Genomic DNA, 21629 nt, shown 5'->3' with positions numbered 1-21629 from the left:
CCCCGAACGCCCGGTGCTGCCCCTGCGCTTGGCGGGGGGCGGGGACTACCTTGTCCCCCACGGGCTCTGCCCCCCTCTCCTGCGGGACAGGGGCCGCCCGCAGGCAGTCCAGGAAGGTGCTGAGCCCGCAAGTTTCCCTTCCTGGGCGGCCTCCGCGCCAGCTCAGCCCGGCGGGCAGGTGGGCGGGGTGTGTCACGAGGGCGTGGCGAGGGCTCGGGCGACCGCGGGAGTGTGCGGCCCCGGTGTGAGGCCAGGACTTGCCCTCGGCCCGGGCACGGGCTGGGCTTGCGAGGGCCGCGACCCTGGGGGGTGTGTCTGGGTGTGTGGGACTTGCTCCGTCTGGGCCCCGGGGTGTGACAGCGTGTCTGGGTCTGACGGGGCCAGCTGCTGTCTGCGGGGCCTGGTGGGACTCCCCGGGCCTGAGCGTGTGGGGGCCTGGGAGATGTCAGACTGAGTGGGCAGGACCGGCCTCCTCCGGGTGATCGTGACGTGTGTCTCCATGTGTGGCGTGTGTGTCTGGGTGGGACTGTGCTGTGTCAGGTTGTGTGCGCATGCACTGTGCCTGTTTGCGAGTGACCCGGGGAGGATGTTTGTGTTAACTGTTGGTGGGTCCCAGCAGGAGCCTCTGTTTCATTTCCTGAGGGGGCTCTGATGCTGTGAGGTGTGTGTGCGGGGCACCATCTCTGAGTCTGTATCTGGTGTGTGGCTGGCGGTCGTGACCTGTGACCCTTCAGAATGTATTTGCGCGACTGCTTTTTGCTGTGTCCGAGTGAAGCTCCAAGGCTGGGTTCTGCATCTGGAATGGGGCCGCGTGCAGGGGCTGTCGCTGCCGCCAGGTGTCAGGAGTTTTTGTGTCTCCACGGTGGCTGCGGAAGGGGAATGTGTTTGCGAGACCGAGGGACCCGGTCCAGATTTGAACCTCTGTGGTGAGCACGAATGTGTGTGTGTGTGTGTGTGTAGCTGTGCCGCGTTTTCGTGGGGCTGCAGTGACCACAGTCTGCGTCACTGTGTCCTTGCAAGTGTCTCCACACACGAGGCTGGTGAAAATGGCAGTATGTCCTTACAGAGTGAACCCCACCTAGGCAATCACTGGGCCAGGAGCAGGTCCGGTGGCCCTGGGAAGGTCAGGGCAGAGTGGGTGGGGGGTGGGGGGAGGGAACTGAAACCTGGGAGGAAGAGGGGCCACTGAGAGGCTGAGAAGAGGAAGCAGGAGAGAATTCACAGGCAAGACCACAGCAGATGGAGGGCCGCCCTGACCCAGGGCACTGTCATTTCTCACTTGCACGAACGGTCTCCCTGCAGCCCCCCTTGCCCCCATTCAGTCTACTCAACCATCAGCCAGAGGGACCCTCCGAGCACTTAAGTCAAATCACACTCTTCCTCCGTCGGGAACCCTGAGTGCAAGTTCCCCCAGGCCCCCCCCCCCCCGGAGGCCTGATGTGGCCTGGAAAGCAGTACCAGTGCAGAGGTTATGTGCCTGGATCCTCAACTCCAGCTGTTTGGATTCGAATCCCAGTTGTGCCACGTGCTAGCTGTGTGACCTTAACAAGTAACTGAACCTCTCTGTGCCCCTGCCCTGGCATTCCTGTCTGTAAAGTGGGGAGCAAAGGGTCTCTAGAGCAGGAGCTGGCAAACTTTTTCTTTGAAGGGCTAGAGAGTAACTGTGACTTTGCATATGGTTTTACTGAGCACTGAAACAGCCTTAGGTGATGCTCCAATAAAACTTTATTTACAGACACAGGCAAGTGGGTCAGAACTGGCCTGCGGGCAGCAGTGTGCCAACCCCTGCTCTGCTGGGCTGTGGGGAGAACGCAGGGAGCTCATACACCATACCTGGCACGGGGAATATCATTACTCTCTGGCCTGTGAGTGTTAATGACCTGACTCAGCTCCCAACACCCTTCCCCTTATCCCTCCCTTCCAACCACATTGGCCTTTCCTCCCAGTGTCGCTGGCTCACTCCAAATTCATCCTCAAGACCAGGCTGTGCCTAGGTCTTCCTACCAAGAACACTCTCCCCCAGGGCTCCCCCAGACTGCCCTCTTGACTTCCTTCACGTCCCAAATGCTACCTCCTCCGAGAAACCCTTCCTCCCTCCCCAAATCATCTCTCACTCCGTGCTACTTTCCTGTCTTAGTGCGACTTCCCATATTTGTCTCCTCCCCAGGAAGTAGGTTCCTGGTGGGCAGGAACTAGTCCCTTAACCTCTCTGGGCTTTGGTTTCCTCATCTTTAAAGTGAGTGTTATCAGGAGCACCCTGGTTAAGCTTCCAACTCTTAAGTTTCAGCTCAGGTCAGGATCTCATAGTTCGTGAGCTCGAGTCCCAAGTGGGGCTCTGCACTGACATCTCGGAGCCTGCTTGGGAGTCTCTCTCCCCCTTCCCCATGCGCGCGCTCTCTCTCTCTCAAAATAAATAAGCAGGAAAAAAAACAGAGTGCTATCAGAGTCCCTGTATCTCAGAGCTTTGTTATGGTGATTAAATGACTTAATCAATAGAAGGCACTAAGAACAGCTCACAAGATGCTCAATAAATAAATCTAACTAGTGTTCACGGGGAGTCCTTGGAACATAAGTGCTCAGTAGGCGTTTGTGGGAGGAAATGAATGGAGACCAGAGGGGACAGATGGAACGGGAATCCAGGAACGTCGAGAACGTCGGGAGACCCCACTCTGGGACCCAACCACACACACACAGAGACCCCAGTTGTCTCTCCACCTTTAATCGACCCCAGAGGGCTCTGGGGCGCGGTGTCCTTAAATACAGCCCGGCGCAGCGGGCGGGGGCGGGGCCGGGCCTGCCGGGTGGGCGGGGCCTGCGGGGCGGGGCGGGGCCTCAGCTGCACTTGCAGGAGCGCACGATCATGTTGGACAGCTGCTCCACCTTGGGCTTGCGGCCCACGTAGTACACGATGGGCAGGGGCTCCAGCGCCTGCGGCACGCAGCAGGGAGCCGCCGACGCGCCCGGGTTGTGCTGGTTGTACAGGGCCAGGACCTGCGGGCGGGGTCAGGGTCGGGGGTCGTGGGCAGGGCGCTCCCACCCCTTCCGCCTCTTCCCCTCTCCCTCTTGTCTCGTCTCAGTCCGTTCCCAGTCTCTACCTCTCTCTTTTCCACTCTTGCCTTGTCTTCACAGTCTCTGTCTCCGTGGCAGTGTGTGGACTCCAGGCCTTTCACTGTTCATCCTGTCTCTCGCGTTCCCTCTCCTTCCGTCTCCCGGCCTCCCCGCACCCGGTTGGTCACTCAGGCTCCATGGGTCTCGCCATAGACCGCAGATCCCTCTGCGTCTCCCTCTGCGTCAGGTCTCTCTACCGGCTCAGAGCCTGTCTCCTCCCATCTCTGTACCATCCTCTCCGATCCCCCGGGCTCTCTCTACTTCTCATCTGGCTAAGTCCTCTCCGATTTTACCTGTTTGTCTCCCTCCACTCCCTCGGCCCCTGCTCCCCCTAGCCCAACCCCGGCCGGCCCGTGGCCAGACGCACCTTGCTGTACTGCGTGTCCAGGCTCCAGATGTAGGGACAGGGCCCTAGGCAGAAGTTGGCGTGGTAGCCCTTGGGCTCGTGGATCCACTTCCAGCCCAGATCCTTGCGGAAGTCAATATAGAGCTGCCGCACGCAGCAGTTCTTCTCCGTGGAGCTGCGGGGTGGAGGGGGCCGGGTCAGGGGGGCGCGGCTGCTGCTGCTGCTGCTGCGAGGGCAGCCGCACCCCCGGGGTGGGGGGGCACCCTGGTTGCCCCCAGCACAGCGCCCATCTCGGTGATAATAGCAATAACGGTAACAGCAATGATAATCACTAACACTGATAAAGCGCTCTCTTTGGTCAAGCCCCTTGCTAACGGGATTGTAAACATCATTTCACACAAGGCTCCTGACAAGCCTGTAAGAAAGTCAAATGACCGTCCCCCAGCCCTAAGTTCTATGTGTGCAACAAATACTTGTTGAACCAGGACCAACTGCTTGGCTGGGATCTACTGGGGGCTGAGTACAAACGAAACAGACAGGAATCCCTGCCTTCTGGGGCCACATGCTAGAGACTGTCATGTCGAATCTCTGCTCCGAACATGGCTCAAACATGGTTCTGTGTCTCTTGGGGCAAATGCCCAAGCCCTCAACAGGAACCACAAGGCGCCGCCTGGTCAGCTGATCTCAACTCCCTCCCCACTCTCCCTGACTCCAGACACTAGAACACAGCATCCTCCCTGTTCTTCAAATACAACCCTGCCCCAGGACCTTTGCACTCACTCATCCCTCCTCCTGGCTTGCTATTCCCACAGATATCCACTGTAGTTCTTTTCTTTTCTTCAGTTCATTGAAATGTATGCTCAGATGTCCTTTACGCAGGGAGCCTTAACTCCTAGAACACTGCCTGACGTGCAGCAGGTACTCAATAAATATCAGTTAAAAAAATTAATATCCTCTCCTCAGAGCATCCTTTCTGGACCATCCTACCCAAAGTACCCATCCAAATGATCGTGAATTCCATTCAGTGTGACAGTGGCATTTCAGTTCTGCAAGAAAATATGACAGTGTCTGTATTTGACGTGGGGCAAATCTTAATGCCTGTTGAAGCTGGATGAGAATCCATGGGACTTCATTACATCATATCTTGGTTGCTTTTGTCTACACTTCGAATTTTCCATAATAGAAGAAAATTTTAACCAGAATAGGAAAACTAGTACCCAATATCTATTTTTTTCTTCCCTCTTCTTCTGATTTATTTTCCTTCTTTTTTTTTTAACGTTTATTTATTTATTGGGGGGAGGAAGGGGCAAAGAGAGAGGGAGAGAAAGAATCCCAAGCAGGCTCTGTGCTGTCAGCGTAGAGCCTGACAAGGTCTCAATCCTACAAACCAGGAGATCATGACCTGAGCTGAAATCAAGAGTCAGATGCTTAACCAACTGAGCTGCCCAGGTGACCCTGATTTATTTTCCTTCTAAAACTTATTGCTACCTGGAGCGCCTGGTTGGCTTAGTAGAACATGTGACTCTTGATCTCTAGGTTGTGAGTTCGAGCCTCACATATATTATATATTATTTACTGTGAGAGAGAGCACAAATGGAAGAGGGGCAGAGAGAGAAGGGAGGGAGGGAGGGAGGGAGGGAGAGAGAGAGAGAGAGAGAGAGAGAGAGAGAGAGAGAGAGTCCCAAGCAGGCTCCATACTGTCAGCACAGAGCCCAAAGCAGGGCTCGAACTGCGAGGTCATGACCTGAGCTGAAATCAAGAGTCAGAAACTTAACCGACTGAGCCACCCAGATGCCCCTCTATGTTAGGTTTTTAAAAAACATATTGGAGAATAGTGATGTATAATATTTTACTGCTCTAGACTCATAATCCCTGTCCCATGCTCAGAAGCAAAAGCCAGTCCCTCTCCAGCCCAGGCCCAGGCTCCTGCTTGTCTGGAAAGAACCAGGGCATTTTATGTGCTGGCCTCTGGGGCCATGGCTGAGCTGGGCAGGGACCTTAGCTAAAAAGCTTGATTCGTGGGAAGCATGAACACTTTATATTCCAGGTTCATATCATGTGAAAGAGATATTCTTCAAAGCTACAGGTACAGTATGATCCAAATTCTTTTTGCATAAAAGGACTGAAAGGAAATATATTCAAATGTTGATTTTTTTTTATATGTGGTAGTGTGATGGGTGATATCTTTCTGTATTTTCTAAATTCTTGACAGTGGGTATGTGTTACTTTTAGAATAAGAAAGAGAAGAAGGCAAGAAGGGAGTAAGGGAGGGAGGAAGAGAGAGAGAGAGGGAGGAAGAGAGGGAGGGAGGGAAGAAGGGAGGGAGGCAGGAAGGAATATGCAGTGCCCTCTCCACATCCCCACCCCCCCCAAAAAAAAACGAACTCTGCAATTGGGGCAAAATAAAAAAATACGGATGTGCATAAGTGTTTCAAACAGACACTGTGTCTGGAAGGAGACACAAATATAATAAAAGTGACTGTCTCTTCTTCAGAGAGGGGTGGGGATCAGAACTGGAGGGTCTCTGACTATTCCTTCTAGGTTTGGCCCATGTGCATGCATTTATCTATTCAAGAAGTAATCAACAGAGAATTAACTGATCTCAAAACCCTATGAGGCAGGCTTTATTATGATTATTCCCATTTGAAGGATGAAGGAACTGAGCCCCAGAGAGGAAAGCACTGCCTGCCCATACACAGCATGTAAGTGTGGAGCTTGGGGACAGGTTCACGGCCAGCTCTGTGCCCCCTGGGAGGCTGGGGCCTCATCTGTCCAGCGCAGCCATGTCAGCTCAAGCACAGCAGGAAGAGGCGATGATACAGCATTTCCCGGGGCAAGACAAGGCCTCTCCAAAAGCCACAGAGAAGGGAGCCAGGAATCTGAGATCCCTGTGAGCTCAGCCTGGTTCCTCCCCAGTCTGGTTGGGCCTCAGTTTCCCCATCTGTCCAATGACATGAGGGATGTTGGATCAAATAAGGTGTTGTTCAGGGTCAAGGAGGCATCAGGAAGTCCAGGACCAGGGAGAGTCCTGAGCTCCTGAAACCACAGGCACATATGTGCGCATTTACTGGCATATTTCTGGGGAAATGTCCTGGCTTTCAGCTTCTCGAGGGGGTCCTAAATTCACAGAAGGGAAAGAACCCCCTGTCCAGAATAATCTTTCACTTCCGGTTCAACTCTGGCTGGGGGTTTTGAGGTCCTAAGATTTGAATAGTCTGTGACCCTGATTACCCACCTGGGACATCCTCCCTGTGGGGTCCCCAGAGCAGCAGAAGCACCATCTGAGAACTTGTGGGGAATGTAAATTCTCCAGGCTCACCAAAAACCTACTGAGTCAGAAACTGAGGGTGGGGCTGGGGCTGGAGGACAGCAGGCCATATTTAACAAGCCTCCGGGTGACTTTGAGGCACTTTCTAACCCATTTATTCAGTGCAAGGCCTCTTGCAAAGCTTTCTTCTTCTTCTTTTTTTTTTTTTTAAATTAGCTCTCCACCTAACATGGGACTTGAACTCACAACCCTGAGATCAAGAGTCCCACACTCTACTGACTGAGCCACCCAGGTGTCCCTCTTGCAAAGCTCTTGCAGAGCCTCTCTGCCATCCAGTCAGGGCCTGATGGGTAAAAGAAACCCACTTGGGGCCCCAGAACAGAACAGGCTGAAGGCCTCACATTGGATGTTGAGTAAGAGTTCAGGGAGGCTAACTTCCACAATCCCATGTCACGGCCAAGTTCACTGCATCTCTGCCCCTACCCACTTCCTCTCCCGCACTGGATGATTTCAAAGCACATGCCATTCACCATGTCATTTCATCCACAAATATTTCCACATGTATCTCCAAGAAAATCAGGACTATTGTAAAACATAACCACAAGACCATATAAGAAAATTTCTCCATTATTCCTGGATATCATAAAATATCCAATCAGGGTTCACATTTCCCCAACTGTCTCACAAATGTCTTTTTGTTTTTACTAGTCTGTGTGAATAAAGACCCAAATAAGGTCTACACATTGCAATTAATTGATATATATTTTAAGATTCTTTTAGAAATCTACATAATCATCTCTCTACCTCCCTACTTTGCATTGTATTTGTTGAAGAAAGTGGGTCAGATTTCCCACAATCTAATTGTTGCTGACTGCAAGCCCATGGTGTTCTTTAACATGTTCCTCTGTCCCTGTGTTTCTAGAAAATTGATAGTTGGATCTACCATTTTGTTCAGCTGCAGGTTCACTTTTTGGCACAACTTCTGAGGGGACACTGTGTCCCTCCCTGCAGAGACTCCCATGGCTGGCTGCCTCCCTCTACATTGTTATCAATAACGTTCATTCATTCGTGGGGTTGCTGGGCTAAGGCTGGGGCTGGTGCTAAGCTTGGGAGCAGAGCTGACTTTCCAGAAGGCGAACAGCATGTAACAAAGCCCAGAGGTACCTCATCCAAACAGTAAGCTGGGGAGGGACAAAGGTCAGATTATCGTTCTAATTCTGCAACATCTAACTCTGTATTTCAACATGCTAAGGAATCCAACTTTTCAACTTTCTTAGATTGCGATACTCCAGCATCTCAACATTCTAACAATGGCATTTCCAACTTGCTAGGATTCCTGTATTCCAACTCTCCGGTATCTTGTCATTCGTGATATCTCAATATCGAATTACAGCATTCCACAATCCTGAGCCCATCACTCAAGAGGTCCAAGCTGCCATCTCTGAAGATCCCAGCTTTCCAAGAGTCTAACATCCCAACACTGAGCCCCAACACTCTAGGATACCAATAATCTGGCTTTCTCCAACCCAAACATTTGTAGATGCCAGCTGTTGTTGTTTTTTTTAATATATTATATATATATATAATATATATATATTATAGCTTAATATATATATATAATATATATATATATGTATACACATATATATATATATACTTTATTTGAGGAAGAGAGAGAGGGGGAGAGTGGGGGGGGGAAAGGGCAGAGGGAGAGAGAGAGAGGATCCCAAGCATGCTCCATGCTAAGGATGGAGCCCAGTGTGGGACTTGATCCCACAACCCCGGGATCATGACCTGAGCTGAAATCAAGAGTCAGACATTCAACTGACTGAGCCACCCAGGTACCCCAGTTTTTTTTTGTTTTGTTTTGTTTTGTTTTTTGTGTTTAAGTAGGCTTCATGCCCAGCATGGAGTCCAATGCGGAACTTGAACTCATAACCCTGAGATCAAGACCTGAGTTGAGATCAAGAGTAGGCCACTTAAGCGACTGAGCCACCCAGGTGTCCCGTGAATGCTAGTATTTTAACACAGGCTTCCACCATTCTGAGCCCAATATTCAAGGTCTCCAGTCTGCCAACACTGGAATCTCCAATCTGTCAATGGTATGGGAATCCAACATGGGTAATCTTCCAATCCTCAATTCCCTAATTCTAAGATCCCAACACTCCTTGAGTCCAACATTCTCAGATTCCAGTCATTAACACTGAATTCTATGTCCTAGGATCCCAACGTTCTAGAACCCCAGGCTGCCAACATTGAACTTGCTCGGGTCCCTCATTCTACACACTAACACACCAGCAAGAAAGCAAGATGATCTCAACATCCTAGGACTCCACATCCCAGCATCCTAGAACCCAGAGCCCATCCTCTGAGCCCTCCAGGCTGAAGGAGGTGCCAGCCACGCGTAGCACCAGCCAGGTGCCCAACTTGAGCCTTCCCGGGTTGCGCCCAGCCATCACACCACCAGACGAGAATGCCACAGTCAAGGGCTGAAAGGTTCACCTGAAGCAGTAGTTGGTGTCCAGGGCTCGGCGGTGCCGTGAGCTGTGCAGGTGCTGGGCCCTCTCCAGCGGGGTGGCCATGAGGAGCAGAAAAGGCCGGTTCATGCCATGAATGGTGGCCAGGTCACCTCGGCGGCCGGAACTGAACCCTGCTTTGGTTTGGAGTTGTAGGGTGTGGGGGAGACATAGACACACACTCTCAGATGGATGAATGGGGGCAGGGGCAGGGGGAAGAGGACACAAGTGCACACACATGCACACACACGCGGGCATGGGGCCGGGCCAGGGAGATGGGCCTCACCGTTGATGTCCACTTGCAGCGTGTTATCTTTGCTGTCACAGGAACAGTGGGCACTGAGGCGAAAGCCCTCTACTTCCCCTGTGGGAGTGGGGAGTGGGAAGCCAGTGTGAGATGCCAGGTACTGTTCACACCCCCGCCGTGGGTGGAGCAAACCCAGGGTGGAGGGGGTGTTGGGGCTCCCCCTGTCTCTTCCCCTGCCTGCCCTCTCCCTGCATCCTCCTGCTCTTGGCCTTGCTTCCTCCTTCTCCTCCTTCAGGTCTCCACTCAAATGTCACCTCCTCCAGGAGGCCCTCCGGGACACATGCCCCTCCCCCACAGTGACATCACTTTATTTTCGCCATAGCACTCACCCTCCTGACATTCGAATTTGGCTATTTGTTTCCCTCATTGTTCTCAGTGGAAAGCAGGATACATGGGGGCAGGGATTCCTGTTTTCTTGCTCCCCGCTGGGCCTAGCCCACAGTCTTAAAAATAAACATCTACTGAGTGCACGCCCCGGGTGCCAGGCCCTGTCCTAAATGCTCTGTGAGCATTATCTCTTCTGATCTTCGCCAGAGGTCCCAATTTAATAGGCACGGAAGCCAAGACCCACAGAGGGCAGATGATGTGCCCCAAGTGGGAAAAGGTAGGGATGGGGTGCACACCCACAGAGCAGCTGTGGGAGAAAGGCTTCTTGAACAAGTGAGTGAATGATTTTCTAAGCTCCTACTAGGTGCTGGGCCCTGTGCTGGGTGCTCTAGACTCTGCAGTGACCGAGACAGACCTTTGTCCAGCGGCCCCGGGCCCCTGCCTTTCAACACCTGGCCGATCCACCACTTATCCCTTAAGTCTCTATACTATCACCTTCCCCCAGGAAGCCCTCCCAGACCCTCTAGGATGGGTCCCAGGAGCACTCGGGGCCTCCCCACCCCGCCACTGCTCCTTCGGGTCATCACTGCCACCTAGGGCTTTGGCAAGACTTTGTAGATGTCCACAGTTGCCCCATGAAGGCAGCATCTAGAGTTGTCTTAGTTACCACTGTGTCCCCAGCATCACCGCACACAGGGCGGGGCTCAGAGCAGGCACCCATTGGCATTTGTTGAGGGGAGGCATGAACAAAAGGGAGATCAGGAAGGGGGATGTGGGTGTGGTGGACTCAGGTCAAACACAGTCCTCTTACAGACAGATCGGCTGTGTCACACTCTCCCTGGACTCAGGGTGTGCCTTGAACACTCTTGCCTCTCCTTCTTTCCCCAACGGGTTCCACTCAACCCTCAAATATCAGCTCTGATGTCCCCTCCTCCAGGAAGCCCTCCCTGACCCCAAGCTGGGTCAGCCATCTCCTCTGGGGTCCCTATTCCAGCCCTACCCAATCTGGGTCATTACCATCCAGTTTTCAGGTCTCTCCCCATTTCCCCCACCCCAAGAATGGACTATGGGCTCCGTGAGGGCAAGGGTGGGGCTGTTTGGGTCACTGCTGTGTCCCCAGCATCACCCACCACCCGGCAGGTGCTCAGGAAATGGATTAGGCATTATCACTCAGGTCTGAGGTCTAGGAGGAAGGCCACGTCTTGGCTGGGACATGGGGTCCCAGCTGCTAGGCAGGACAAACAAAGGGCTCTATCCCATTACAAAATAGGGGCGGGGCAAACAAGTGGTCCTTACCTCCATGGCTCAGCCACTGCCGCACCACTCCAGTGACATCAAAGGACAGCCATTCCGGCGTGTCACTGGGCGCCAGCAGCCGGTTGCTGAGGTAGCGCCAGGAATTATTGCTGTATTTCTGGGGGGAGATGAATTGGGGGGAGACAGTGGGTTAGATGCGGCTCCCCACCCCCAAATACACTGACTGCACCCCCACTCCTGCTCCACCAAACAGGCTGCCAGAGAGTCCCTCAGACAGTCCCCTCCCAGACATCCACGCTGTGGGGCCCTGCAGGAACAACCCCCACCCCACCGCCGGAGCGGCCTTGGGAGGAGAGGAGAGAGAGCCCCAGGCCGGGGATCAAGGCACCTGGACGGCTCAGCCTCTGCTCTGAGTCCCTGTGGGGCCCCTCCGCGGCCTGAGTTCCCTCACTGGTGAAATGCCAGGCCCCTTTCAGCTCAGACAGTCCACCATGCTGAGATCCTCCTGGGACATCCTGGGGTCCCCCTGAGCATACAATTCTGCAAATCTGACACCCTGAATTCTGAGAGTCTGTAACTTTCTAGGGGCTTATGTTAGAAGTCATTCCATACCCCAAGAACGACCCATTCAATGAACCTGAGAAATTCTGAGAGACTGATGTTCTAGACACCCAGGAGTCTGGCACGCCCCAAACCCAGATGCTGCAGAGGTCTGATGCCCGTGTGCAACGATCCAGACACTGGCAGCGTGCAGCTGAATTCTCTAGACTCCCAAGGAATTGACCACAGACACACTTCCTTTGTTGTAACAGTCTACCACCTACCATTAAACCCAATGTCCCACATGATGTGGATTCCAGGTCGCGTAATCTTCTAGACTCCAGCCCTCCCAGAGGCCCCAGTCTTCCTGGAGACTCTAACTCTTCTAGAACAGAACTACCCAAAGGAACTTTCTAGGATGCTGGAAGTGTCCTTTATCTGCAGCATCCAAAATAGCAGCCACTAACCACTACGGAGCACTCAAAATATGGCCAGTGAGACTGAGGGGTTGAATTTTTTTTCTTTCAGTCAACTTAAATGGCCACGTGTGGCCAGTGGTCCTGGACAACTGTACTGGACAGAACGGCTGGAGAGCCTGCAACCTTTCAAGACTCTGGCCACCTGAGTGTTTAGTATCCTAGGGTGCTAGGAGCCTGAAAGTTCTAAAGGGCCCCATGATTCCATGGCCCGCACGCCCCCATCCTGCCGAGTCTGTCTGTGTGGACCTTGCAGCCACCAGCTGTCCAGCTGCCCACCTCGGCCCCAGTGCAGCCCACCTCTGGGGCCCGGGCCCCCACCTGGTACAGCTCCACGTGCTGCTCCGCCTTTAACTTGAGCCTCAGCAGGCGCAACTCTGCCCGGGAGAGCAAGACGGGCTCGGGCACTGCTTCTCGGAGCTCCGACGTGTTAAAGAGCATATATATGCTGTGCGGGGTACGCTGGACTTTCTCATAGATTTCTAGGCGGGAGGAGCAGAGAGGAGGGAGGTCAGGGGGTTTGGCAAGGGCGGAGGGAGCTAGCGCACCCCAAGTCTAAGAGCGTGGGCTCCCGGCGCTGACGACCCTGGGTTGGAACCCGATTCTGACATTTTTTAGTGGTGCGACCTTGAGAGAGTGGCTCTCCCTCTCTGGATTTGTTTCGCCCTCTGTAAAATGGGGTCTGAGTCACGCTTGTCTCCTGTCATCTGTAAAGCGTCCACTCAGTACACAGCCCTAAGAGGGGCTGCTGTGCTCGCTCAGGCGCCCCCAGTACTTGAAGCCTCAAAGGCAAATTGAATGGCAGGAGTAGGATGGAGGGAGCAGCCTTCCAGCTCTGTGACTTTGGGCAAGTCACATTCCTTCCCACAGCCTCGCTTTCGGGGCTATTCTTTGGGAAATGACAACCCCACCAAACTCCCTAACTGCCCACCAGGTTCTCCTAACTGAAGCACTGTGTGACTTTGGGCAAGCGAATTCCACTCTCTGTGTCAGATTCTCAACTGTAAAAGGAGGACCGACTGCAAGATTATATAGTGTGTGACGAGTGAGCTGGTGTGGTAAAGCAGGCAGCAGTCTGCACACCCGGGCTGTGCTAACATGTATGTTAAAGAGTGCTCACTATTTGCCAGGGGCTATGCACCACACTTTACAAAGGCTAAGACATTTAAACCTCGCAACAACCTCGTGAGGAAAAGACAATTATTGTACCCATTTTATAGATGGGGAAACAGGTCATTTGCCCCATGGTGACATAGGTAAGGAGCTACAGAGCTGGGATTCAAACTCAGGCGGTCTGGTCCCAAAGACTACTCTTAACCCCAAGGCCATGCAGTCTCCCTGCTACTGTGACATTATTATTACTACGAATTACTCTTACTATTACTAATTGCTTCCTGCCTTCTCTCCCTCAGCTGGTTAGACAAGGCAAAGTTCATTCTAGGTAGGAATGGCTTTGGTGGGGGGAGGAAGAAAAATGGGAAGAGTGCGTTCTAGTCTAGGAAAAGTTTGGGATGAGCAGGCAGGCCATGACCTTGTAGATCAACTGGGATACATCCTTTAAGGCCTCTGCAGTAGGGGTGCAGAAATGGTGGAGACAGGATCTGATGAGAAAGGAGAGGCAACTCCTTCCATGGGCCCCCTGCCCCTACTCCTCCCCACGCTAGCCAGGCCAGCCCGGGGCCCCCACAAAGAAGCCCTATCTTGACCCAGGGGTTACTCAGCAAACCCCAAAGGAAGTGTAGTGCAGGGGTGGAGGGTGGGAGGACGGGTGGAGACAGATACAGAGGAAGAAAGGAAGGGCAGGACCGGTCAGAGGGAGGGATGGAGAGACCACAGAGACAGGGAGACTCGAGGAGTAGGGCGAGATGGAAAAAGAGGGAGAAAGAGGGAAGAGACTGTTCAGACCCATGCATGGGATATGGGAGACACACAGGGGAAGAGAGATATAGGGTTTGGGGGCAAGATGGAGCCAGACTGGGAGGGGAGAAGAGGACTGAAGGTACCAGCGGTAGAGAAATCTCTACAACGAAGGTGAAACGACCACAGAAAAGGTGAGCCTGAAATGTGGGTGGGGAGGGGCGTCACCTGGCCGGGCACGCATGCGTGGCCCAATGACCACAGGTGCACCGCCCAAGACAGAAAATGAAAACAGGGGGGCTGCCCCAAACCTCCGGGCCACGCGGAACCCCTGGGTCCCCGCGTGGGCGCCGAGGGGCCGGGCCCAGCAGCAGCCCCGCCCCAGAATGGGGTGAAGAGGGCGGGAGGCGCCGCAGCCGCGAGGGCGGGGACCCGACCTGCCCCGTCTCGCCCCAGGCTCCGCGCGCGATCCCCGCCCCCCGGGCAAGGAAAAGGAAGGGAGGGCGGGCTAGGCGGCCGGACGCTGGGGTTTCCCCAGCCTCCCGGAGAGGAACTGGGACTCTGGGGTCCAGACTCTCCCAGTTCAGCTCTGCGGGGTCCTCCCCCCCCCCTTTCCGGGAGGGCAGGCTCCTCCCTCCGCGCGTGGCACCCACGTGGGGCTCCCTCACCCCGACCCGCTCGGTTTTCTCACCCCGATCTTGCAGAGTCTCACCCACCCACCTCTCCCTCTAGGGCTCGACTCCTCACTCAGCCCGCTTCCTCCCCTCCCGCGGCGTGGGGGGCTCACTGCTCCCAGAACGGCACTGTTTATGTCTCCCCTCCACTCCCTCCCCGTCCCCCGTTCTCAAGCCTGTCTCCCCTCTCTCTAAACCCCTTCCCACCACCCACTATTCTAGGTTTCTTGGGGGCTCGCTTCCCGCGCTGGGCTTCCTCCTCTCACATCCATATGCCAAATACTCGGGGCACCTCGCGCGCATCCCCGACGCCCCCCTGGGGGTCTCCGCTGCTCTCCTGCTCGTACCTCCCCCCACCCCAAGACCTCGGGTCCCCTTCTTCCCCGCATTTATCATCCTCCTCTCTGTGGGCCCTCCCCCAATCCCGCGTGTTTTTCGCGCTCGCTGCAAGTGGATCCACTGTCCACTTTCCCGATACCTCCGGAGTTCGCTTCACCTAGTTTTTCTGTCCTTCTTGAATTTTCTCGCCTCGTGCCCCTGAGCTCTGGGTCAGCTTTCCCCACTGCCTCCCCTCAGATGCTGGGGTCTTCGCTTCTCCCAAAGCGGGCTCCCTCTCTCTATGCAGCCCTCACCCCACGACCCCCACATTCTAGTGTACTGTGAAGAAAGAAGTCTTTCTACCCCTTCACCCCCCAGTTGCTTCTCTCCCTCTAGGGGACTGCCCCCCCCCCCAAGATCCCGCAGGTTCCCGTCGCTCTCTAGAAGCCCACTTCGCTCCCTATCTCCTGCCCTTCAAGGCCAGATACCTGAGGGGTAGGAAGCTCAGTCCTCTCCTCTTTGAGACCCCCCTCCCGCGTTCCCGGCAACCCCGGGGGTCCTCTTCCTCTAGGCAGTTTCCTCTGCCAGTAATTTCCTCCCCCGTGACCCCTGCACTCCGGCGCCCCCTGGGGGCTCCCCTCCAGGGTCCCCGGCCCCTCTGAGCTCACTGTTGGTGTTTTCCACCATTAGCACGCGGGTGACCTCCTTGGCGTAGTAGTCCGCCTCAGGCTCCGGCTCCGGCTCGGCGCTCTCCCCCGCCACCCGGTCGCGGGTACTGTTGTAAAGGGCCAGCACAGCCTCGGGCAGCGGGCCGGGCGGCACCTCCCCCTGGCTCGGGGGGCTGGCGAGCCGCAGCTTGGACAGGATCTGGCCGCGGATGGCCTCGATGCGCTTCCGCTTCACCAGTTCCATGTCGATGGTCTTGCAGGTGGACAGTCCGGCGGCCGGCCGGCCAGGCGTCAGCACTAGTAGCCACAGCAGCGGCAGCAGCAGCGGCAGCAGCCGCAGCCCGGAGGGCGGCATGGGGGAGGCGTCGCCCCCGGCACTGCCGAGAGCGCGAGCCCCGCTGCGGTGGGAAAAGGGAGGCCCCGCCCCTAGAGGGGCTCGGGGTCTCCCGAAGAAAGATAGGAGGGTCGGGGTGAGGTGAGGGGAGTTGAAGCCCTCAGGGAGAACCGAGTGGAGGTGGAGGGGAAGCTCTGATGGGTGGTTTCTCGGTATCCCAAGGAAAAAACCGAGAGGGGCGAGATCTGGTACCAGAGGTGGGTGGTCTTGAGTAGGAGAGTTAAGGAGGTGTGGGAGAGATCCCGTCTCCCGGATCCCGGTGGAGAAGGGTCCTTGGATGCGCGGGGGCTCAGGAGAGAGGCTGGAGGTGGGGGAGCGGCGTGCAGGGGGGTGCGCCCGAGGTCTGGGGTCAAGTCTTCGCGGGAGTCCGGGTTGGCGGCTCCTGAGGGCTGCTCCGGAATGGGGGCGCCTGGGGGACGCCGTGGAGGGGGCAGGGAGGGAGCAAGCGTCCGAGGCGGTGGTGGGGCGGTCTGGGGTCCCCAAGTCCTGCCTCCTGGCGGGGCAGTGCCGCGCCAATCGGTCCCCGCGTCTCCGGCTCCCAGCGGCAGCGGAAAAGTCTCAAAACTTTTTTTCCTCTTCTCCCAACCAGCTCGTCCCTCCTCCCGCTCCTCCTCCCCCTCCTCCCCGCAGTGGCGGCGGCGGCGGCGGCGGCGGGGGCGGCGGCGGCGGCTCGTCTCAGACTCTGGGGCCTCAGGCTGCTCCTCGGCGGCTCCTTCCTCCGCTCCCGGCCGAGGCCGGCCCCGCGGGCGGCTCCGAGCCGGGGGGTGCCCCGGAGGGGGCGTCCCCCCTGCCCCCGGCCGGGGGCCTCGCTGTCTGGCAGATCCGCGGCGGGAGGAGGGGGTGGGACGCCCGGGGCGCGAAGGGCGGCGGCGGCGGCAGTGGCGGGGACCGGCTGGGGCGGCGGGGGGTTTTGAAGCCGCCCCGGCCCCACCCAGGAAGCGCGCGGGGCGGGGGCGGCCCCCAGGGGGAGGACATGGGGGGGCCGGGCCACCGTCCTCATCTCGCGTGGGCGGGCTCCGAGGGGGGTCCCTCAGGCCCCGGGGGGAGGGGGCGGACACCCCGGCTCCGCCCCGCGAACAGGGTGCTGCCTCCTGGCGGCTGAGCGCAACCTAAGCGGGCAGACGGGTTGCGTGTGGCTTTGAGGGCTGCGCGGGGTCGTGGAGAGAATGAAGATCTGGCGGGGAGGGCTCAATCGGAGGCTGGGGACACATGGCACAGGGGATCGGAGAGCGGGGACCCCAGAGGAGAGAGGGTGGGAGGCTGGAGCAGAGGGGAAGAGGGTCAGCCATGAGACGGGGACCCAGTGGGGAGAGGCGCACAGGGGAGCAAGGAGCCCCAAAGAGAGGGGGTCACAAGAGGGGTCCCCAGAGTGGGGAGGAGGCAGAGGTTGAGGCACAAGATGGGGGAAGTGGGTCTGTCAGAAGGTGGGGACCTGAAGGAGGGTGTCAGTGGGAGGACAGGAGGGCACAAGACCTCTGACAGATGAAGTCAGGAAGGCACCCACACCTGTAAGAACTGCTCCTTTATTGAGCACTTCGGTGCGCAGTCTCTTCTCACCCAACACCCTGCGACCTCACACACTTAACTGCCCCCATTTTACAGATGGGGAAACTGGACCTGAGAGGGGCAGCCACTGGGCTTGAGGTGCTGGCCAGGACAGAACCCATGGCCTGCCTTGGCTGGGGTCAGATCTGACAGTCTCCGGACCCACCCACGCTTCTGACCACCGGGCCATCCTGCCCCTCCATAGGTAGCCGGGTGTGGATAAGGGCCTGCGAGTGGCGGCAGGGGCAGGGTCAGCATTCCACACCATAGCGGTCGAAGTGGCGCAGCAGCAGGCCCAGCTCAAGGTGCACAGTGCCACCGGCGGCCGTGTGCAAGCGATAGCGGTCGGCCCCACTGTAGATGGCGTCCCCGTGCAGCAGCTGAGGGCCGCCGCCCACAAAGGCCCGTGCCAGCTGCTCCCGCCAGCTGCCCAGGGGCCGCCATGTGGGGCAGTCCAGCTGGTGGGTGCCCGGACTGCTGGGCACGTGGCAAAAACCGTAGCCTGCGAGCTGGCAGCGGCCGAAGCTGTCCTGCGACCACACCTGGAGATGGAGTCGGGGCCAGCCTGCAGGACGGGAGGGAGGAAAGGAGCGATGGTGGAGCTCCGTCTCCCCCTCCTGGATCCCCATCTCCTTGATCCCCACTGGTCCAGTCCCCTCCCCGCTGGGTTTCTGCCCCAGCCTTCTCTCCCATTCACAAGGCAGCCAAAGGAATCTTTCTGAATCTACTTCCCTCCCCTGCTGAAAACCCCTCCCTGGCTCCCCAGTGCCCTCACTATCAATTCCAACCTCAACGCCCCAGGCCCTCTGGATCTGGCCTCTGCGGACATCCCTTCCTGTGGCCTCCTCTTCTGTGCCCCCATTTCAGGGCAGTCCAGTCCCCAGGTGAACGCCTTGGGCCTTGTCCGGGACACCTCCTTCCCTCCCCACAGCCCACTCTGTGCTCTCTGGGCCCAGGGCGTTCCTTCCTGCCCCTCCAATGCACCTTCCGACCTGGCAGCTGGAAGCATCTTTCTCCCACATCCATAGGTTTCTCAATGTCCTTAGAACACAGTTCAGCTCCTCAACCCGGTAGGCAAAAGCCCTTGGAGACCTGGCCCCATTTCACCCTCCTTTCTGCGCCCCCCCCCCCACCGCCGCCTGCGCTAGGCCCTATTCTAGAAGCTGGGGACACAGTGGTGAACAGAGCAGACAAAAATTCCTGACATCCTAGACAACGAATGTAGTAAATAAGCAAATTACAGGGTATGTCAGATGGTGATAACTGCTCTGGAGAAAAATAAAGCTGGGTATGGTGGGGGTGGGGATGGAGTTTTAGAAAGTGGGTGATCAAGAGAAGCTTTTCCGAGAAGGTGACGGTTGAGCGAATGCTTGAGGGAACGGAGCTAGCCATGTGGATGGACATCTGGGGAAGTACGCCCCCAGGAGAGGGAACAGTGTGTGCAAAGGCCCTGAGGTGGGAGCCGGCTGGTGGCGCCAGTGAGGCTGGACTGAGAGAGGGACAGAGGGACAGGAGGTGACAGACCAGATTGTCTCAAATTGACTATGATCCAGGATAAATCTTTGGCTTTTACCGAGTAAGATGGGGACCATGGGGGGGGAGGGGGTTCTGTGTAGAGACAAGAATATGACCCAACTTGGGTGTTCAGAGGGGAACAGACTATGGAGCACAGGGAAGAGGCTACTGTAATATCCAGGTGAAAGGTGAGGATGGACAGACCAAGAGACCAGAGAGAGAAGTGGGGGGGATTTAGGATACATTCCAAAGGTAGAGTCAAAGGGATTTCTGGGTGGGCAGAGTGGGGGTTGAGGAAAGAGGAGGCAAAGACGGTGACCGTACTGGAGGATGTGGGGTCTGCAGAACTGAAGGACAGTCGCCTGCCTCATACTCCGGCCCATCAGCCACAGGCAGCCAGAAGAATCTTTTAAAATTGAAATCTGACATGTCTGTCACAGGCTACGGCTCCCGAGCACCTTCTGGAAATGGCCTCGGCTCCACGGCCTGTCCCCTGTCCCCTGCCACCTCACCCCTGGCCCTTCTCCTGTTTACCCTCGATCCTCCAAAGGCCCCTGGCTCACTTTCCCCTTTTGGCCTTTCATACCCAGCTCTCTGCCTAGAACCTTCTTCCATCCCTCTGCAGTACAAGCTCCTACTAGCCCTTCACAGCAAAGCTCAAACACTCCCTCCTCCAGGAAGCTCTCCCTGAATTCCCTCGCAGTCAGGCTTCTCCTCTGGGCTCCCCTACCCTCTAGGATCCCCCATTCCAGTCCTGCCTACTCTGGGATGCCACTATCTGGGACAGCTCTGTCTCCCCCCCGCAAGAGATGGTGAATCCGATGAGGACAGGGCTGGGGGGCTGTCTCAATCACCAACATTTCCCTGGCATCGCCCAACACAGGCTGGGCGCAGGGCAGACGCTCAGTAAATATTATTTGTATTGTTGAAACACATGTCATGTTGACTTAGGCTGTTTCCTAGAATCCACTCCTCTCCAGTGATCTAAATTTTCCACGAGAAAAGGCTTTCTGATACCCTTCCTCCCCCGCATACTCGCTTCCCCTGTGAGCAGCTGGGGAGCCAGGACTGCAGAAACAGCTACCAGCCCTCTCTCCCTCATCACCCCCTCCCAGCTTCCTCCTGATTGAAGCCTCCTGTTTGTCTCTTCGAAAGCCACCTCCCCTCTCCCCCTGGTCCCCACCTTCCCCTCGCCCCCTGCAGCCCTGGCTGGCCTAGTCTTGCACACCCTAGAGCCAGCCTGCAGAGAGCCTCTCTGGGACCAGGCCTGGCCAGGAAAGGGCCCCAGAGGGCAGCCTGGGGCCCAGGCCGGGAACCCACCTTGGAGGCCTTTGGTGGCGAAGTGCAGGTCGATGGGGTGGGACCAGTAGGCCATGTCCCCTACTTGGGGGGTGTCCACCTGTGTTTGGCCCTCCCGTATGCCCGACAGGAGCTTCCACGCTGCCCCTGCAGGGAGGGGTAGGAAGCAGACATCAGGAAGGGGAGGCCATTGTGGCTGGAGGAACCTGTTTCTCCCTGGCTTTGGGGGGTCAGGGGTTACAAAGTGTGGACTCCAGAGCCAAATGTCTGGGTTCAAATCCTGGTACTACTTCTCCCTGCCTGTGCAACCTTGGGCGAGTTACCTTCCTCTGCCTCGGTCTCCCCTTCTGTAAGATGGGTGTCCTCCTCACATATCCCTCAGAGTTTTCTGAAAAGATTAAACGAGCTAATACACAGAAAGCCCTCAGCACAGTGTCAGGGGGGCAGAGTGAGTGCTGGGTAAGTGTTGGATATCATTTTCTGACTCTTCACCCCATGTTTAGAGGCCTAGTCCAAGGACAAAGATGGGGCCAAGGATGTCCCTTCAAGAGCACCAGCACAGGGTGAAAGGTGCATAATAACAGCAATCCTCCCGAGGGTGAAAAGAATAGCAAAAATGCACTGCTTCCTGAGTGCCAGAGGCTGTGCTGAAATCAATTCACTTAATCTGCCCTCTAGGGCTCTAAATCCCCTCCCCACCCCCTAGTTTAGACTCTCCTCTGTAGCCCACAAGGCCCTCCATGGCCTGGCCTATGCTCCCTTCCTGAACTCCTCTCCGACCATTCTCCTGTCACCACCCTCTAGCCTCACTGCCCCCATTTCTGTTCTCTTCCCCCCACCCCCGGGGCCTTTGCACTGGCTGTTGACTCTGCCCAGAAAGCTCTGCTTCTGGATGTGCCCTTACGTGGCTTTTCCTCATCCTTCAGGGATAGGCTCCAGTGCCACTTTCCCAGAGGGGTGCTCCCTCACCCTCCTATCCAAACACGAGTCCCTGTCTCATCATCTCCTCTCATTTCTTCTGGTACCTACCACTGTCAGTAACCACTCTGCTCATTTCCTTACCTGCTCTTTTATTTCCTGTCTCCTCTACTGGGAGCCCTAGGAGAGCATGTCTGTCTCTTGTATACTGCTGGGTCCCCAGGACTTCAAACTCAGGATCTCTGTACACAGAAGGTGCTCAATACATGTTTGTTGGATAAGTAAGGGCTCCTAGG

The 21629-nt window shown here is 56.3% G+C and overlaps 3 protein-coding genes across 5 annotated transcripts in view; 1 reads left to right on the top strand and 2 right to left on the bottom strand.

The window, feature by feature from the left end:
- Positions 1-2695: 2695 nt before the first annotated feature.
- On the bottom strand, positions 2696-16020 carry TGFB1 (transforming growth factor beta 1). Of its 2 annotated transcripts, none has more exons than XM_042970618.1 (7): positions 15663-16020; positions 12467-12627; positions 11169-11286; positions 9525-9602; positions 9225-9375; positions 3476-3629; positions 2696-2991 (listed from the first exon to the last, which is right to left on the bottom strand). In XM_042970618.1, exons 1-7 carry the CDS (start codon positions 16015-16017, stop codon positions 2833-2835), a joined length of 1176 nt encoding a protein of 391 aa, XP_042826552.1. In that variant the 5' UTR covers positions 16018-16020; the 3' UTR covers positions 2696-2832. The 2 variants fall into 2 exon arrangements, with proteins under 2 accessions (XP_042826552.1, XP_015394996.2); XM_015539510.2 differs by having other exon boundaries at positions 2704-2991; positions 9225-9372.
- The window catches only part of TMEM91 (transmembrane protein 91), a 20395-nt gene continuing 12882 nt past the window's right edge, over positions 14117-21629 (top strand). Inside the window, exon 1 of the mRNA XM_042970629.1 lies at positions 14117-14196. The gene's annotated coding sequence lies outside the window, so the exon portion shown is untranslated. The remainder of the gene's footprint in view (positions 14197-21629) is intronic.
- The window catches only part of B9D2 (B9 domain containing 2), a 6371-nt gene continuing 2305 nt past the window's right edge, over positions 17564-21629 (bottom strand). For both annotated transcript variants that reach the window (XM_007086580.3, XM_007086579.3), the window contains exons 3-4: positions 20437-20562; positions 17564-18166 (exon numbers count right to left, since the gene is read on the bottom strand). In XM_007086580.3, coding sequence (XP_007086642.1) covers positions 17853-18166; positions 20437-20562 — 440 coding nt within the window. In that variant the 3' untranslated portion in view covers positions 17564-17852. The remainder of the gene's footprint in view (positions 18167-20436; positions 20563-21629) is intronic.

This window comes from Panthera tigris, chromosome E2, assembly GCF_018350195.1.
Source record: "Panthera tigris isolate Pti1 chromosome E2, P.tigris_Pti1_mat1.1, whole genome shotgun sequence".
NCBI lineage: Eukaryota > Metazoa > Chordata > Mammalia > Carnivora > Felidae > Panthera > Panthera tigris.
This window is presented reverse-complemented; position numbering and strand designations above follow the sequence as displayed.

Excerpts from the sequence above, each read along its gene's own strand:
- TGFB1 (XM_042970618.1), bottom strand. The coding sequence starts at position 16,017 with ATGCCGCCCTCCGGGCTGCGGCTGCTGCCGCTGCTGCTGCCGCTGCTG. Across the intron at positions 3,630-9,224 it reads GACACCAACTACTGCTTCAG|CTCCACGGAGAAGAACTGCT; the intron begins GTGAACCTTTCA and ends TCCACCCCGCAG. Across the intron at positions 2,992-3,475 it reads TGGACACGCAGTACAGCAAG|GTCCTGGCCCTGTACAACCA; the intron begins GTGCGTCTGGCC and ends CCCCGCCCGCAG.